Source organism: Thamnophis elegans, chromosome 1, assembly GCF_009769535.1.
Source record: "Thamnophis elegans isolate rThaEle1 chromosome 1, rThaEle1.pri, whole genome shotgun sequence".
Lineage (NCBI taxonomy): Eukaryota > Metazoa > Chordata > Lepidosauria > Squamata > Colubridae > Thamnophis > Thamnophis elegans.
Window position 1 is genome coordinate 120,600,470 of NC_045541.1, and position 19,335 is coordinate 120,619,804.

Below are 19,335 nucleotides of genomic sequence, written 5' to 3' on the forward strand. Positions count from 1 at the left end.
ATGAGTGTTGAAAATAATCAAACTCTTCTAAACCTTTTTACTCATGGATGAATGGCTGTGTGCGCAAAATACACTGAAATACTAGTCTATCATTAGGTAGTCTTGTGTGTTGTACAAATTCAAGATGGTGCAGACAACCATGGCAACTGAAGCTCCACCCTTATGGTGTGATGCAAATTAAAAAGGGGTGGGACTCCAAGCCAATGTTCATGCCTGCTATTATCATACGATCCACAGCCTTACAAATACCCCTGATTGAAACATATTGAATTGCTATTTCTATAAGCTGTTTTGCACTAGATAAGGCTATTTATTTGTAAAGGAGACCACTACTATATAGCCTCGCTAGCCGTTGCTTCAGGTTTCCCCTAAAAGTGTTATCTCCAATAATTACTTAACCCTAATAGTTTGAGATGTTAGTTACAATGCCTGAGATCTGCTTTGCAAAATATGCCCTTGATCTTGAGTTGGAACAGTTTCCTCTCTTGAAGACTTTGCTGCTCCACCATACTGTATTTTGAGTACAACGAATAACACTCCCTGTATATTAATACATCCATAAAAATAAGCAATGTCTATGTGTGAACCATTCTTCATACTTGACAGAAAAAGGGTTTGGTTATCCTTTATGCAATGAAATGAAGGTGATGCAGTTTAGGTAGCACTTGGACCACCGCTGCAGACTGTGGCCACTTCCTTTCACCATTGAAATGCTGCTGTGTCAAAGATCTCTGTGCGTGTACTTATGCATTATTTATTTATTTAAAGCTGGCTTTAGCATGTCAGCAGTGAGAGGCAGGGCTCTGAACACGTTGCAGGAGAAAGCATCGGACTCTTCCTCTTATTTTCATCTTATATAAGTATCTTCTAATAGAATTAATTGTAGGCACAATACCTACCAACTGCATCTGTTTGCCATTTTGCTCCTTGGCCCAGCACCGTTAACATTTGACTTATAACTTAAGAAACAAATAAAAGTGTTCGTGTTAGAATCTCCTACACATGTTCTGCTCCATCTGATTCATCTCCAAATGTTGAGACATCTGTATCACACAAAAGATAAAAGAGCCAAACCATATTGCCGCTTAGAAATGTTTCTCTTTGACTTAATCAAATCACTCTCTTTTATGTCAATGTATTTGTCTTTCACATCTTCTTATGATTATGTAAGAAAAGACATGCCATTAAAAAATTGGTTCTAATATCATGGGAAAAACAACAAAAGCAACATCAAGAAATAGTTGCAACAATACAGACACCAGTATCAAAACTCAGCTAAGCATTCCACTTAGGCTTATATGAAGCCTTATAAAAGTCACTCAATCTTAGTCATCAGATCAAACTAACCAGATTTCAAATGGTATTGGTATGAATGTCCATAGCTGTTGGATTTGGGAACAGATGGGTTGAAGAAAAGTAACTGCTCACCAAAGAGAAAATTAAGATTGTCTCTGTATGGCTGAGCCAACTATTTGAACTATAAAGATGAATAATTATGGGCTCTTATTAAAATGAACCAAGCCCCTATGGCTTTGATTAGATAGACTGTACACTTGGGTAACAAATGGGTGAAACTCAACTGCAGTCAATGTGCCTGAGTGCTAGGCCTGCTGAAATAACCATTATCTGCCAAACAGACCCTATATTAGTATATACTCTGTTGGGATGGACACTTTGACCAACATGCCCATATCCATGGAAAAGTCCTGGACATATAAATGTATATATGTAGCCTCTTTTAAAATGATATACGTTAGATCTTTTAAAATTGCATTGACTGTTTACATATAATAAGATCAGGCCTAATACAAAACTTGGTGTTATTCTTGCTTTGGCTTTTTATAGCTTAGCATATTGGGTTGAATCAACTTGTTTAGATATTTCCATACACCATGTAAAGCCAGAAAATAGGTTAATTCAAGAATAAGGTAAACACAACCAGTCTTTCAAATCTAAAGAAGATATTGATTAAAACATTTTCCATAACAAACCAAGAGCAGGAAAGATTATGGGATAAATAGGGTAGCTCTGTGTAAATTGAACGCTGGCTTACAACCTCAGCAAAAAAGTGATAGATACTGGCTGAATCTTTGTTCATGCTTTCCACATGAAATCATGTGAGATACTCTTAACTTTTAAGGTAAGGACTAGATAACACTCTTCGAGAAATCAAAGATTTACATTTGGTTTCTCTTTTTATAATTCTACAGAGAGAGAGTAGGCAGAACTAGAGTTACAGTTAAGGTTAATTATTTCCCACAATATATATCCCTGCAGTTCTTCAAAGCAACTAAGGCAGCATGAATGGGTCACTCTTCATTTTAACCCTAACATAATTAGGGTTAAGAGAGTGGGCTACAAAATAATGAGGATAAAAGTCACCCATTGAAATCCATCATCAACTAAGGACATGAATACGGAGGTCTCTCAGGTCCCAGACCTATACTCCTATTTACTAACCTACTGACTCTTTGGAGCAAATTCTCCCTATCCTCTTCCTACGGATAATTATAGCTTCACTCCAAATTGTCAGCCACACTTTTGAGTAAGAAATTTGATTCTACTTTCAGGAAAAACAGTTCAGGATATGAAACTTCTGTTGTCTTGGAAATGAAGTTCCAGGCCAGAGGTGGTATTCAGCCGGTTTGGACCAGTTCATCCCACCTGCCCCAGCTCTATGCTGTGCTATTTAGGCATGTTTTGAGGCCTTACGCATGCGTGGAAGGGGTGCATGTCCCTGTGAAGCAGCTACGCGTGCGGAAAACTGGTGGTAATAAAATGTGAATTCACCGCTGTTCCAGGCCATCCATATTTAAAGCAGAGTTAGAAGAAAAGAACTTTGAAGCATTACATAAATCCAGGAGTCCCCAACCTCAGGGCCATAGCCCACTACCACCCCATGACTTGCACAAGTTGAGCTGCATGCACATGCATGCTCACGCAGATAAGTTATGTCCAAGTACTCATTCGTTTATAACACAGAAGTTTATTTTTAAAACCAACATTTGCATTGTGAAATTCTACAAGGAGTAGTATCGGCTTAAAGTCACATTTAAATATCCAAGGTTGTATTTTAAATTCTATGTACAACAAATTGATTTTTGTACAATGGTTCTACTTAAGAATAAACATTATTAAAGGTTCTTTATAGAATATATGCTTGTTTGAAAACTGCTATTTGTACAGAGAGTCAGGAAGGACCTTTGTATTAGGATCTCATATTCTTGGCAAATCTTACTTCAAAATGGCCCTATCCAGAATGCTGAATTGCTTTGTGTCCTTTGTAACAAATGCTGGAAGAAATGCAAGGATCAGCACAAGCTTCCAACAGTTCAAAAGGGAAAGGGAAGTTGTCTAAAACATGCTCTGAATTAAGCAACACTCATATCCTACAGACATGGCAATGCCATTAAATATCTTTCTACTTCACAATCCACATAGTGGAAAATATTTCTTGTAGCTCAGATATCATATTTTAACGATCACCTACCAAAAAATGAAGTCTGGGGATATGATGCACTGTAATGTGCTAATATAAGCTGGCATATTAGACTCGTACCTATGAGATCAGGAAGCAGTTTGCTGAAAAGATTAGATGTAGAGAAAATGGTGTTTTATCATGGCAGATATTCTAATGTGGATATTATCTCGTTATAGGCCTAGTGGCTTAAGTGTCTAATGCAGAAGGTCTGTACCTGCAGCTGTTCTGTAAATTATTATTGCATTAAAAAATTAACTCTGTGATTGCTGTGGCTTCTAAAAACAAGTCATTTTTAAATCTGTGTTTAATGAGGTGGTATTTGGTAGCTTCCTGATACTGTCTGTGTTTCCGGAATATAGATATATATGTGGTTATGCTATAACATTATAATAAGTATCATTCACCGTAATGCTGGGGATTACGCAGCAAAAAAGACACTGTACCAGATAATGATTAAAATATGACAGATTATAGACCATTGATTCAACAGTTTAACAAGGCAGAAATGTCACCTGGTGCCTTCTAGGCAGCCACATAATTGTCACTGTTTTAACAAACTCACAAGTTTCTTCCAGTCTTGGAGCACATTCTTGCTTCTCTTTTCCACATAAAAAAATGCAACTAGGCATAAAGATCAGGTTGAATCTACAATCCATTTGATTCCCACATAAATTCCCAATTAGTTGGGAATGCTTTTTTCTGCAGCTCTTCTAACACCACTTCTTCGTCAACAAATATTTCAGCCCAGAAGACTACATCAGATACCAGACTGGACATACACATACACACAGCAACACTGCTTAAGGCTATCTTCTTGTCTGTAAAGAAGCAGCAATATTCCACAGAAGCTGGCATCATTAGGTGATCCATAACTTTGCTATATCTACTAGACTATCAGCATTATAGTAATTAAAAGATATAGTATTAACACCACTTTAGGAGATTGCCAGTCAGCTTTGGAGATACACTCCACGGAAGAGGCAAGGCAGATTCTCTTCCCTAGTGCAACTTCATGGATATTATGATTTCCAGCTGCCAGCTACGCATGTAAAGAAAACTGGCTACCTGAATGTCACACAAGTCTCACCAAGAGTCACATTCTGCATATATTCAACCACAATTAATATCATGCAATTAAGGTCATGCTGGCTGGGGGAATTCTGAGAGTTAAAGTTGAATCATAAGGTTGCTAAGTATTGAAAAACACTGGTCTAGCTAATCCTAACTTTCACAACTTTCAGAAAAAGTGCAAAAAATATATAGTGGGTATATTCTGTCATCCCTTTTGTCTTAAGTGACCAACAGCTATGTGTAATGCAGGAATCTGACTGTCTGAAAATGGAATTCTCTAGTAAGATTATGCATCTGTCATGATTACAGCATGGAAGAAGCACTTCTTTAGCCAGATTCACATTCAAAACTAGACATTAACTTCTTCCATATTCCACTCATGACAGATTGAAAAAAAATTGGGAAGCATCAATGAGGTTATTTAGGATCTTCCCTAAAAATTGTAAAACTGTGATATTTGGAGTTTAAAACGGCTATTGCAATGCTTCACTTTCTGTATGAGCTGACTATGTGGGGCATTGTGTGGCTTTGTAAAAGATGCATATATGCACTTATAATAATTGTCAACATACGTATTAGACAAGTTGACTTTAAAAAGAGTAACTGTGCAATTAAGAATTAATATTAATTAACCATATATACTCATGGAGAAGCTGAAAATTTTAGGTGCCAATTAACCCTCAAAATTTGGGTTGGTTTATCCATGGACTTACCTACGGGTACTCTTGATAAGTTTTCCCTTCCAAAATTTTAAGTACTTGTATGTATATCCCTATATAAGCCCATCTGCAAATAAGCAGGGTCTCAAATATTTAAGCAAAACGTCATAAAAAGTGCCACCCATGGGTAACCCAACTGTGAAAATTAAAACAAATCAAAATTTCAAGTGTCAGTTTAGCCATGAGTGAGACACTTTTCATGGTATTTTAGTGAGTAGCAAGAATATTTCAGGCCCAGCTAGTGCCACTTCAGCTTGCGCAATGGGGTTGTCTGATGGCTTTCTCCTCCATATAATCAGATCACTTAAGAAAGCAAGTAGAAAGGAGAAAAAACTTTATCCCTCCTTTCTATACTTCTATAGTAGAGGAAGGTTAGACAACCACAACAATTATGGTATGCAAAAAGCAGACACCTTCAATGGGAGATGATAGCTTGAAAAATGGGTTGATGTCCAAGCAAAACATTCAAGGGTCAGATTATCAGCAGATAGGTTTATAGACGAATATATACAGTATTGAAGGATGCTGTTGGCTTGAGAAAAGCAATCAGAAATAACACTCAAGATATTCAAGAGGGTGGTGTATACATCACTTTTCTTTCTTTCATTGATTTTTCTGCCTTCCCTGTTTGTCTTTCCTTCTTAGCTGTAGAAGTGGCTACTTAATGTCCAAATGAAGGTGATAACATGCAAGCTTCCTTCTCCATCACAATGGCACTCACTGTAATTAACTTAATTTCTTTCCACGTTTTCCTCGGAACATAACTAAATGTGAAAAATGCCTCCAAATCTATGACAGATACTGCTACTGATGATCGTGAGAGAGTCAATGACACAGATTCAAGTGCAGAATCCCAGGGCGGGAGCAATTAGTGTATTACTAAGCCTAGGGTACACTCCAAATGATTTTCAAAGCTGAAGTTCACACCTACAGAGGAGTAACACATACTCTTCGTTGCAATTCTCTTTGATTCATGTCCCATTTGGACAGGCCTAAAGAGGTTAAGATGCCTGGTTTGAAGGAGGAAATGCATTGGTGAGCAGACTATCCTCCATGATCCCTCCTAGTCCAAGTCTATGGATATACAGCGGCATTCTTTCACTCGTGTGATCCTCTTTTTCTTGATTGGAGGCTGCATTTCTGGACAAGACAAGGTAACCACCATGGTGGTGAATTTTTTTGGTTTGCAGAATGAACACGATTGGAAGGAACCTTCTTCCCTATGGATATGCCTTGGGATATAGAATGAATTGCACTGGCCATAACAGAATCTATTAATGATGGTTTGGCTTCTGCAGCCTTCCTCTTGGATTATTTGCTTCAGCGGCTGCGTTTTGCACCAATCCCTTTTCAGATACTTTCGTTCCGTGACATGCAATGCCTCTTGGCTTGATTCCAGCACCTCTTCAGTAGATTTGGCCTTCTCCTTCCCCCGGGGTCTGGAGCCTGATGGCGGGGGCGGCTGCTGGGTCTGTTCGGAGTCATTGGGCTGGGCTTTGTCAGGAGAAGGGATGGTTCCTTGTGATCCACGATTCCTCTTGCTGCCCTCTGCTGAGGGCAGCAGAAGACTGAACAAAAGGAGGACTCCAACAGCAGAAACTGTGCGAGCCATTCTAAGAATACAAAAAGGAATATTATTATCAGGTTGTTTTCTACCAATCAAAAAGTATATCAATGCTGCAAAAAATATTTTCTGCGCAAGAAAAATTCAGAAACTGGACTGAAACTTAGTCTATTTATATTATGCTTACTAACAATAACAATAGCATCAAGTTAATATACTGGACTTTATTATTTGAGTCAAGTCAGGGGTGCAAATGTTGAATGCTTACATGAATGGACTGTGGCAAATAAGTAGCAATAGCAATAGCAGTTAGACTTATATACCACTTCATAGGGCTTTCAGCCCTTTCTAAGCTGTTTACAGAATCAGCATATCGCCCCCACAGTCTGGGTCCTCATTTCACCCACCTCGGAAGGATGGAAGGCTGAGTGAACCTTGAGCCAGTGAGATTAGAACCGCTGAACTGCAGATAACAGTCAGCTGAAGTGGCCTGCAGTACTGCACCCTAACCACTGCGCCACCTCGGCTCCTCGGTTACATTAAGTGTTCCAACCAAGGTTATTTTATTTGCCAGGTCCTTTATTTACATTTAAAAATGTAAATAGAACCCGGGTAACACCAAAGAAAACAAATAAGTTCAAATATTTCACGAAAATACTTTAAACGAAATTCAGTGCTTTCACACTAAGATCCTCCATGAGATTTTAAAATTTCTTTCATTTCTTGAAAGCTCTGCAAAGGAAATGTCGTCCCCATCATTTTTCCTGTGACCTGACAAATGCGTGCAAGGCAAAACCGCACCGACAAAACCGCGGAACGAAAACTGCGATGTCATCAACGCGCCAACAGAAGCACGATTTAAGTTAAGGTAAGTATCAGGGTCAGGGTCAGGGTTAGGATTAGGTTTAGAGCGTGCTTCTGTTGGCCCACTGTTGTCGGTGCGCTTCAGCGCTCATTCGTCGGCACAGTTTAGAACTCGCAGTTTTGTCACCGCGGTTTCATTGGGTGCGCTTTTGTCAGGCGTCCTTTTGTCAGTGAACCCATTTTTCCCACTACATATCTAGATTCAGACTCCATAAAATGGGTTTGCGGTACCATAATTATCACTCAACACAATTAATTGCCAGTCTCAAAGATAAGATCACGATAAGGGTTTTGTGGCTGAAGAGAATGGATTTCAAAAAAACCATAGAAAATTGATTTTCAGAAAAGTTAGTTAAACAAAAACAAAAGTAATACTAAAAGGTAAAGGTTCCCCTCGAACATAAGTGCTAGTCCTTCCTGACTCTAGGGGATGGTGCTCATCTCCGTTTCAAAGCTGAAGATCCAGCACTGTCCGAAGATGACTCCATGGTCATGTGGCCAGGATGATTAAATGCCAAAGGCACATGAAATGCTATTACCTTCCCACCAAAGGTGGTCCCTATTTTTCTACTTGAAGTTTTAGAGAAATTGAGAGCCAGACTGCATAGATCATTAATAAAACTTCTAGTTGATTACAATTTTTTTTTCTTTTCCAATTTGCAGTATGGAGTTGTGGAAGGGGGAAAATGGACAAAACAGGGTTAGAATTTTGGCATGTTTTTGCTCTCACTGCAAAAAATTGTGGCCCCTCTATCTATTGGTACTGCTCAGATTAGGATTCTATGAGAATGCAAAATGATTTAACCTTTCCATATATACATTGTTTAGATCTGTTGGGAATCTGAGAAAGGGGGAAAAATATTTCAAAGATTATATATTTGCTAACACATTTCCTTAAATATTGAAACATTTTTTCTCTAGGAAAATGCAGAAGAAAAACCAAAATGTGCTCACCAAGCCTCACTTGAAGATGAGTTGCCTGTGAACAAAGCTCATTTAGATAAAACAAGTTCAGGTCAATAAGAAAAATATTGCTACAATAAAATAGAGTTTAACTTCTAGTTAAAATGCAATACAGTTTCTGAACACAAAATATTTAAGAATCTAAACCAAAGGGTAAAATTAATGTTTATTGTAATACTGTCGCATTTTGCATTTCTTGGCCTCCAGTCAGGCTAGGCCATAATTTTCCTATTACTTTACATGTTTCTTTTAGGATGTTATTACTTAATTTTATTTTAGAAATTTCAAAACTTTTGTTTTCTCAGATCAACATGAGCCAAAAAAAGTCTACATGTAGGCTTTGGCAACTGCCGTACTCCTAAATTATAATTGGCAACTAATGTTAAAATCTCAGCATTTGAATCTCATGCTCATGTGCACTGTAGTAAACCCCCAATTTAAAAAAAAGGTGGGGGGATTTCAACTGGTAGCTTTCTACAATCCTGACCTGATTCATATGACATCAAACCCCAAGCCAGGTGATCTTTCTTTAGTAAAAAGCAGTTCGCATTTATTTATGGCATGATCATGTTAAACAAAGAAGCATAAACTCTGATTCCAAAAGGACAGAGCGAAAAATGACAAGAAAAAAGAGACAAGAGTGAGGTAAACAAAAAACTAACATTACTGTATAAAGAAATTCTCTGTAGAAAGAGAAAGATATGATTTAGCATGAATGGAAATAATCAGGGATTTATTTAAACCCCAAGGTACCCGACAAGCCCCAAAGTTCCCGATGGCTTTAATACCACATTTCCAGTTCCCCAGAATTTGGCCAGTTCTTAAGATCCAGAATAAGCATGAGACTTCAGATGAAGTAGTCAATGGAATTCCAATTACATTAAATTAACTTCTCCAGTAAGTTATACGAGCTTTAGCAATAACACTTAAGATTTATATACTGCTTCACAGTGTTTTACAGCCCCATCTAAGAGATTTACAGAGTCAGCATATTGCCCCCAACAATCTGGGTCCTCGTTTACAGACAGACAGACAGACAGACAGACAGACAGACTGACTGACTGACTGACTCACATACACCCTCTTTTTGGACACATTATGTGAAGTCCTAGCTCTCTGAAGAAGATTCTAATATTAGGGAAAGTGGTAGAGTAATAGAAGACGATAACAAGCACCAAGGTGGATAAACTGAGTTACAGCAGGGATAAGTGTACTATTAGTAGATCCAAGAGACCAAATTTGGGACAGGTCATCATGGAGAAAGTCTATCTATGTGGAAAGTCAATAATGACTTGATGACATATAATCATCAATCAACATTAACTGTTGAAAGCTAGTTTGGGGTAGTTTCAGATAATTCAGATAATTGATTAAAGACCAGAAAGCTAAGTTCTAGTCTTGCGTTAGCCACAAAGCCAGTTGGTTAATCTTAGCCTAGTCATTTCTTTGGCTTTAGTTAGAAAGAATTGGCAAGCCACTTTGGAAAAATGCTGCCAAGGAAACTGCAGGTGAAGTCACCAGAAATCAAAACGAAGCCAAAGGCATAATTTCCCCTCTACTTCCAACAGACCTACAGTTGATTGGGCAACAACAATCTGACTTCACACCTGCTGTCATAGCCTCACCCTGGAGCCACCTCCCTATTCACCCCTATTAGATTTATACCAATATTTTTATGTTGTTATTCATCATCTCTACTTGAATCAGTCTTTAAAATGAAGCTTAGTCTTGCAGACCATGATAGATTTACACTGAGAATAGGAAAGATTGTATTTTGGATATAATATCCAATAATTTACTTTTGGCCAAAAAAGGAATCCTTCCAGTTCAGCTTTGCTTCTATTCTAGCCTGATGACCTGGATTGTTCACAGATAGGATACAATTGAGTTTATTTTCATCAGTGAAGGTTACAGATTTGCCAAGAAATGCAGTGATATTACATCTTTTATTTTGCTTGAGATTTTTTTAAAAATGTGATATTGAAGTCAGAGGGCACAAAATCAGTGATCTCTCTCTCCGTTCCTCCAAGACATTTTAGAGAAAATATATTAACAGGAAGAAGAAAAGAAATAGAATACAAGAGTAGAATGCAAATGAATAAATAAGGATTTACAAGTATTAGAAATAATTAGAAATTATGAATAACTGAATATTTAAAAGCCTAAAAATAATAAATTCAGCACAGTAAAAATTAAACACATCTCTAAATCTATTACTAAACTAGCAACAGCATCCTGAGATACAAAGCAAACACAATGATAATGCCTTACTGGCATAATCACAATGGCAAGTTCTCAGGTCGCAGTACAGTACTAACCTTGTATGCCTGCAGTCTTGCTCCTTCTTTTAATTTTCCCTTTCTAGTTAAAGAGCCAGAGAGAAGGACCCGAACAAGTGGTTGCTAATGCCTTCATCCTTTTACAGAGACACTCAATATAAACTGAATTGCAAATCTCAATCACAGATCTGTCTTGCAAATGAGGAGTGGGCAGACTATGTTGTCCCAAGAAAGAGTTTACAATACCGTATATACTCGAGTATAGGCCGACCCGAATATAAGCCGAGGCACCTAATTTTACTACAAAAAAACTGGAAAAGTTATTGACTCGAGTATAAGCCTAGGGTGGGAAATGCAGCAGCTACCGGTAAATTTCAAAAATAAAAATAGATACCAATAATGTTTTTGAATATTTATTTCAAAGAAAAACAGAAAACTAGCGGTGTATTCAATGAAATACTTCACTCACCTCATGATGCTGATGTCCCGCTGTGATGATGATGTCCCGTGCAGCCGCGGGAGCGATGTCCCGCCTCCTATGACACACGGCACAGTGATTCCTATCATTGGATCACTGTACCAGAGGAGGTGGGACATCGCTATGTGGCTGCTTGCCATAACAAGGAGGAGGTGGGACATCGTTGCAGAGCGGCAGGAGGGGGAGGAAGGGGAATCGTAAGACAGCCCTGCATTACATTAGAACGTGAGGAGGGGGGATGGTGCGGTGCGCGCTGCGCGGCAAACTGACACAGAGGGAGGAGAAACTCACAGGGGCACTGGGCCATTCACGAGTGTCACCCAGCGGCATGGCCCCGCCACTTTTTCTCCTCCATTTCGGGCAAATTTTTCACTGACTCGAGTATAAGCCGAGGCGGCTTTTTTCAGCCCAAAAAGTGGGCTGAAAAACTAGGCTTATACTCGAGTATATACAGTACTTTTCTTAGCATAAAGACGGATGTTTCTTTGAAGCTTTAAAATAAATCTACTGAAACAATAACATTCTACCAAGAGCAAAGGTTTTTTTAAATTTCAAATTAAATTATAAACATGAACTTAGAAATTATAAACTATCAACTTGACTTTTCTCTTCTGCTGTTGGACAATACCTTAAAGGGATGGTTTGGGGAAGTGGATGTTGAGTTTTTAAGTTTTTTGCAAGTCAATTTTGACTTCTGCCAACTGCCTCTGCAAGTCCTTGAAGTTTTCTTGGCAAGGTTTTTCCAAAAGGGTTTGTTATTGTCCGCTTCCTGGGGCTGAGAGACAGTGTCTGGCCCATGGTCACCCAGACAGCTGTGTGCTTGAGGTGGAACTAGAACTCATGATCTCACCACTACACCAAACTGGCTTTCAACAATAAATATCAATGGACCATATATAGATATTTTAATATATCCTATTGAAAACCATTCAATTGGTATACTTTTTGGAAACTAATTTCTCAAACCAGGTCAAACCTTTAAACGGGCTTTAAAAGATGGAAACAGATATAACAGAATGTAATGATCAAAGATATATTTCAGAACATTTAATTCTAGTGTGAGAGCCCATTATTACAGCATCTCCCAAAGATGGTCATCCAGACTCTGTTGATCATTTCTAGTGGTAAATGAGATCCATCCTGGTAAACATACCCAACACCTTCAAACATTCCTCATTTTTTTTTCTTTCCAATCCCTTTATTATCTCATCTAGTCTTCCATCTTTTAAAGCAAGTTACTCTACCTTCCATCTTTTAAAGACATGGTTACTCTACCTCTGATCACCATAGTTTTTAGACAGAGAAAACCAGGGGTGTGTCCAAAGAAGACTAGGCAAGATAATAAAGGGCTTGGAAGGGGGGAAAAAATCAGGAATGTTTGAAGGTGTTGGATATGTTTACTTATTTGGACACACCCCTGGTTTTCACTGTCTAAAAACTATGGTGATCAGAGGTAGATTAACAATGTCTTCTCTTGATCTAAACTATAGTAACTGTAGGATTGCATTTGCTTTTTCATTCAGCCACATCCTGCTATTAATTTGTATTTAGCTTGTGATCCACCAAGACACTCAACTCCTTTTTGCCTATATTGTGACTTAATAGGGTCCCCCTCCACGCTAAATTCTTCCCAGCCAAAAGAAAGACTTCACATTTGTCCCTGCTGAAATTCCTCTTGCTTAGTTTGATTCAATGTTCTAATGCATTAACATCCTCTTGAGTCTTGATTTTAAACTAATTTGAAAGTGTTTTCCAGAGAAGCCTTGGATTTAAACCTGGGTCTAAGAGAGTGTCTCCATAAAGAAGGCTGCTAGTGCTTCTATTCTAACTTCTGTCTAAAATATGTTACACATCTATCTGATCTTCGCCAAAGAAATCTTAATCAAAACACACTAATCATTTCGATCCATGTGGGATTCTATCGTCTGTGCTATATCAGAGTGGATAAAGCAGCACAAAATCCTCTGAGCCTTTCCACAGGAAAGTACTGTATCTAGTAACCCTTGTTAAGAGTGTTTTTTTTTTTAAAAAAAAAGGTGCTGACATGAGTTATCTAGGTTTACCAAACATTTGGAGGGGGTCAGAAAGCCAGATCAGATGATGGCAGCATGGTAGACTAAATCTTTGCTTCACTTCTCTTTGTTTAGCAACTTTAGTAAAATGAAGAGAGTAAAATGAAACAAGGCCAGCATCAAGAAAAGAAGGGGGGGGAGAAGAGATGGGGAGGTTCTCTGTGGCCTTGTTGACAGCTCGACTGGGAAAATGTTGTGTATTTAATTTGCTTACAGTTAACATGACATTTAACCATCCTCCCTGTAGTTACTTTATGTATCCTAATCTGGTAGCCTTGTACCTAATTGTCCTTCCTCAATGTAAGAGGTTTTTGAGAGCTTGTTCTCTTTAAAGGAGTAATTGTTAAGTTTTAGTCTTTGTTCATGCTAGTATACTGGGACCACTTTATGCTTTCCAAACATGGTTTTGCGAATAGTGAGTTGATATATGGAATGACACATTTTATATTTGTTAAATATTGTTATTTTAGGGCTCTGTGTGGACTTTTTGCAGACACCTGGATGGGAGAACACATTACTTATCAGATTTTCCTATTTGTTAAAGGACATGGATGAATTAGCTTTACATCTGTTAATTATGAGGTGAAAAGATGATGAAATTGCTTATATTTGTGATAAGGGTGGGAATTCTTTCTTGGAGTAGAGGTTCTCTTTATTTATTTTGCACCTCTTATTCTATTTCTTTTTCTGTTTTATCTCCTATGGCTGTAATTAAAACTTTCTAAAGTTTTTTTTTAAGAGGTAACTGAATCTGGGCGGGAGGCCATTGCTTTCTTTTAACCCACTTGCATAGCTTATCCTAGAAACCTCCCTAGAAAATCAGAGACCAGCTTGCGGGTGTAGCTTACTCCTTGTGTCCGTAAAAGCGATAGTTCCTGCCTGAATGTTTCTCCCTCCGACTTTTCTGTAGAAGCGCTACTGTGCTGGGCCGCTGAAATCTATCCAATTCCCCCCAGATCTGCACAAACGACAGCTTATCGTTGGCTAACCGGCGTCAAAAGCAGACGCTCCTCGCTCTCCGTGGCCTCGTGGGAACTCTTACCTAGCGAAGTTAAGGGGTTGTCACGGTTGCAAATGGTCCGTGGCAGGAAAGTTTTACGCAAGTATCCACGACGGTTGCTCCCTGAGCCTTATGATTGGAAATCAGCCTTTCGGCTTGCAAAACACCGCAAGGGGCCCATTTGGAGATATTTTGCTCCAATCTTCCCACTTGTGCTCCACTTAGCCACTCCACCGCCGCCTTCCAGACAACTTTTACTCCCATCCTCGCCACGGCGACTCGGCCGCAATTGCTACTCGGGTGTAAACAATGTGAGGTAATTTACATAATTAAGGTGCCGCTTTATTAATTCAAGTGCCAGCGCGGCAGACATGAACCTCCTTTGAGACGCGGAAGACGCCACATTTCAAACCAATCGCAGGATTTACTCGGGGCAGCGTTTACCCGGGCGTTGCGTCCTCCTCGTAACCCGGCAGGCAGAAGGGCGAGACGCGCGGACTCGGAAGCCAAGCTTGATCCGGGGAGGGGAGGGATGCTGGCTGCTGTCTCTCTGTCTCTGAGCGAAGGGGCCCCAAAATTAGGAGATCGAGGCGATCGTCCCCATTTACACACCACGGGGAAGGTCTCTGCCAGAGACCGCCTGCAACGCACTGAGTTGCTGAGCTTGTATAGCCCTTAGTCAACAATCACAGAAGCGTATTATCTACCTTGATTAACCCCGGTGGCTCTACCCTAGGATAACACCCCCCCCCCGGCAAGGCTTTTCTCCCGAGTACTTCACATGCACGGGTCTCCGTTTGAAAGCTCCCACCCAGCAGTCAAGAAAACAAGAACCTCCTCTTTTACCCCTGGGTAAACCTCCGGTTACCACGAGTAGCAAAGCCCCGATCCCCGAATTCGGCCAGTCTGTCCCGCGCCACCAACGACGCTAAAAAGTCCTAACACCCACCACGCACACCCCTCCACTCTGAAAACAAATCCCGTTGAACTCTGGGTGCTACTCAGAGGTTCCTCCTGGCAAGGAGGCGGCTCGATTCCCCCCCGCGTTTGTTCCCCAAGCCTTCGAAAACAACGCTCGGCACCACGCCTCGGGAGTAGCGCCACGGAGCTCGGCTGCCCTCCTCTACAAAGCGCCGCTTAAGCCTTACTCTTTCCTGCTTTACGACGTGAAGCGTCGCCCCTTCTCCTCCCCTCGGCCCTGCCCGCTATGCCTCACCTGCGACGGTGACCAAAACTTCGCCGCTGCTCTTCCCGCGTAAGGCGCTCGGGCTTCTGCCTCGGATTTGGGAACGCGGCGCGCTAGCTGCCATTTAAATGCCTGCCAGCTGAGAGCGGCCCTCCGTGTCATTGGCTGAGGCCTCTCAATCCTCCCCCTAACCGCTTCCAGCCGTAGCCGCCGCCAAAATTCGCGCTCCCCCCCACCCAAAAAAACCCTCACGCCTAGCAATTCCCTACTATTCACACGCAGAGCGAGAGCTGGGGTAAGAACCTTTCCCCGCAGACGGAGACAATACATGCAGGTCCTACACACGGGATGGAAGAGGAAGCACGTGAAAACCCCGGTTTTCTTCCATCCTAGCCCTGATTTTCTGAAGAATTGTGAGGATTGCTCATGAGCTGGCTCTGTCGTTTCCAGTTCGAGTCTCTTACAAAATTGTGGATGGACACGTGGCCAGGAGCAGTTCCCTGTTGTTGTTTTTAGTAGCGCTGCAGCCTTGTTTCCAGTGCTTAATTCTTATTGTGTAACGTTGTGGAAAGAATGCATGTATTCACATCCTCACGACAAGGAGCACTGTAAGAGGGCATTGTGAGTTACCAAAAGCAAGATTTCCAACCCCAGACTTCTAGCTATGATGAACTATAATCTTGGAATAAGTATCAAAACAGGATCCTTGCCGGTATCCATCCTGTAAAATTCCTGAAGCCTTGGTGGGTTTTTAAAGTTGCATAATGGAACATTTTTTGTTAGTGCCTTTGAGGCTGTGGGACTTAACCGGACAAGTCCCTGTAGTTTTCTTGGCAAGAATTCAGAAGTAATTTGCTAGTGCCTCCTTCCTGGGGCTGAGAGAGAGTGACTGGCCCAAGATCATCCAGCTGGCCTAAAGTGGGTGCCCTGGTTTCTAGATTGATGCCTTAACCACTAACCAAAGCTGGCTCTCATGGAACAAATCTACCCATATTTAGAAATTAATTTATAGTTCTAGATACCCCATCAGCCATTACAGTTCTAGTGTCAATCAATTTATAGATCTAGTATCATGCAGCCTAGATTTGAGGTAGGCATAAATAATAGCTTGGTGGGAGATCTAAGATTTGACTGCAACAATTTTAGATGTCCCATTATACTTGTGAAAGTAAGATGGAAAGAAAGAAGGAGGGAGAGGAAGAAAATCTGAACTAAACGTTTTCTATAGAAGTGTAAATGGACCAAGTGTAGTGCCCATATCTTGAGAAGACACCACTTTAATTTCATGGGCAAGAGAGTTGTGGGTATAGGAGCTTCTGGTGAAGACATTCTAAAGGTAAGGATGATTTAGAAGAGCTGATTATAAAAAGAAAAATTAAATGTGAAAACTTTGGATTACTCTTAAATAGTAGGAAGACAAAAGCGATGCTTAGAGAACTTACAGTTGATGGTAAAGCAGTAGGTAGGGTTGTTTTACTAGGCTCGAAATGGATGGTGTGCTGGAGAAATAAAGAAGTTAATCCTAGGAAGGGATTGCCAGATTTTGACTGTATTCTATTATTGAGTTAAAATGCTTAATCTCCCCATTTTTAAGTTGGCAGAAAAATATATCATTCTCCTTGATGCTGTTTCCTCTTCTGCCTCAGCTGTGTCTGTGCTGATGCATAGATGTGCTGATATACTGGTTTTGCATGTTGCAAAATGTGATAGGCTATATATTTGAATGATATGGGATAGAAGTTGTATGTGGCATATAGATCGATGATGGGTTGAGTCTCCTGTCACCAGCAATGGGAAAATATCTCCCAACCATGGGGGAAGCTGTAACAAGTGAGATGAGTCTGCAGGACTCTTTTCATAATCCTAGTCTCATTTGCCTTTCCTCCTCTAATTCTCCATTCAGTCATAACATAATCTGAATAAAGTTTTTTTTTTAAGGAAATCAGAATCCCAGACAAAATTGAGTTGCAAGCATCACTCTTACTTAGCATTCCTCTCCATTTATAATGGTGACAAATTTCACCTTGCAGATTCTTCCATACTGCTTGGAGGACAGTGTGGGCTTTATTGTTTCAGTCTTGCATTAAACCAGAAAGGACTTTAGAATTTAGCATTTATTGTACCACTGCCTGCATCATGATACAGTTTTGATAAGTCCCTGACATCGGCTCTTTAGTGCAGTAGCATCCAGTTGGTGGCAGATAATACCAACCAAGGACTGGAAGAGTGTGAAATGGTAAATTAGTGCTGATCTCATTAACTACTGGCTATCTGACCTTACCTCCAATATAATGGGTAGATTTTACATTCTTATGGGATGCTACCAGTTTAAGATGAAAACTATTTTAACAACAATACCAGTAAGCAGGGACGTGCAGTCAGGGGAGGCAGGGGAGGCGGGGCCTCACCACTGTCATGATGAAAAGAAAAGAAAATGTAAAAGGAAAAAGGCTGAGCTAGTTGCTACCAGAGTCACAGTGGATGACTCTGCTTAGTGCTTAACTGTGTAAAAAAGCCTCTAAAAAAGTGCCCTCTACAGGGGGTGGCAGGAGAACGAGGTGCCTCCTTTAGTCTGACATTATGATCACTTGAGCAAAGCAAGGGTTAAAAGCCAAAAAATTCCTTATGTAGATGAGGCACGTGGTTCTCCTGCCTCCTGTAGAGGGCATTTTTTAGAGGCTTTTTAGAGTTCTCTGGGAGCAACTAGCTCAATCTGACCTCAGAGCTCATGCCTTTTTCCTTTTACATTTTTTTTCTTTTCATGATGGCAGGGAGGGGGAGGAATTCAAAAAGTTTGACTGTATGCAGAGCCATGTTGCCTTTTCAAACACACACACACACACACACACACACACCTGGATAATAGTATATAAGCCCAGCTTCACTGATTACAAGTTTGAAAGGCAACGTGGCTCCACCTGCAATCAAAGGCTCGGATCAGAAGGCAGCAGGGGAATGGGGGAGGGGTATGGCAGAGGAGCTGCTTTCAAGCCATTGGAAAATATATCCAATCCAACTTTTGTGTTTGTGTTTGTTTGAGAGTGAGTGAGTGAGAGAGGGATCCAACTTCTCTGTGTGCGTGTGTCTGTTTGAGAGAGGGGGGAGGGAGGGAAAGAGGAAGGAAGGAGGGGGAGGGAGAAGAAAAAGAATGAAGGAAAACTTATTTCGCAAAGGATAAAAAATGCTGTCGCTTTAAATCGGAACTGAGCATGCCTGGCTGTGGAATTCTGGGAGTTGAAGTCCACAAGTCTAAAAAAAATTGAAACCCACCACTGTGTCAGTACCTCACCAGCCATAAACCTCACCGCACGTCACTGCCAGTAAGGATAATCTGTCTTCCTCAGTCATGGCTCAGGAATGAGATGAAGGCAGTCTCGTAAGGACACAAGGGAGAAGAAAGAAGTGACAGGGCTAGTTTGTGCTTAGGGCCATGGAAGTCCACAAGGTGGGGTCAAAAGAATGGTAAAAATGTGTGGTCAATTTGAACAATAAAATCAAGCTCTGCCTGTTCTGCATGACACACAGCAGAAAGAGGCAGAGCTTTGATTGATTTTTATTAATTAATTTATTGGATTTCTATAGCTGTCCTTCTCAGCCAATGACTCTGGGTGGCTCACGGTTCAGAAACATACACTACAATTAAAACCCTAAAAACATT

The 19,335-nt window shown here is 40.3% G+C and overlaps 1 protein-coding gene across 1 annotated transcript; it reads right to left on the reverse strand.

The window, feature by feature from the left end:
• Nucleotides 1-3,011: 3,011 nt before the first annotated feature.
• GREM1 (gremlin 1, DAN family BMP antagonist) lies at nt 3,012-6,883 on the reverse strand. Its single transcript, XM_032210381.1, has one exon. The coding sequence runs from the start codon at nt 6,881-6,883 to the stop codon at nt 6,335-6,337; it is 549 nt and encodes a 182-aa protein (XP_032066272.1). The 3' UTR covers nt 3,012-6,334.
• Between the last annotated feature and the right edge of the window lie 12,452 nt (nt 6,884-19,335).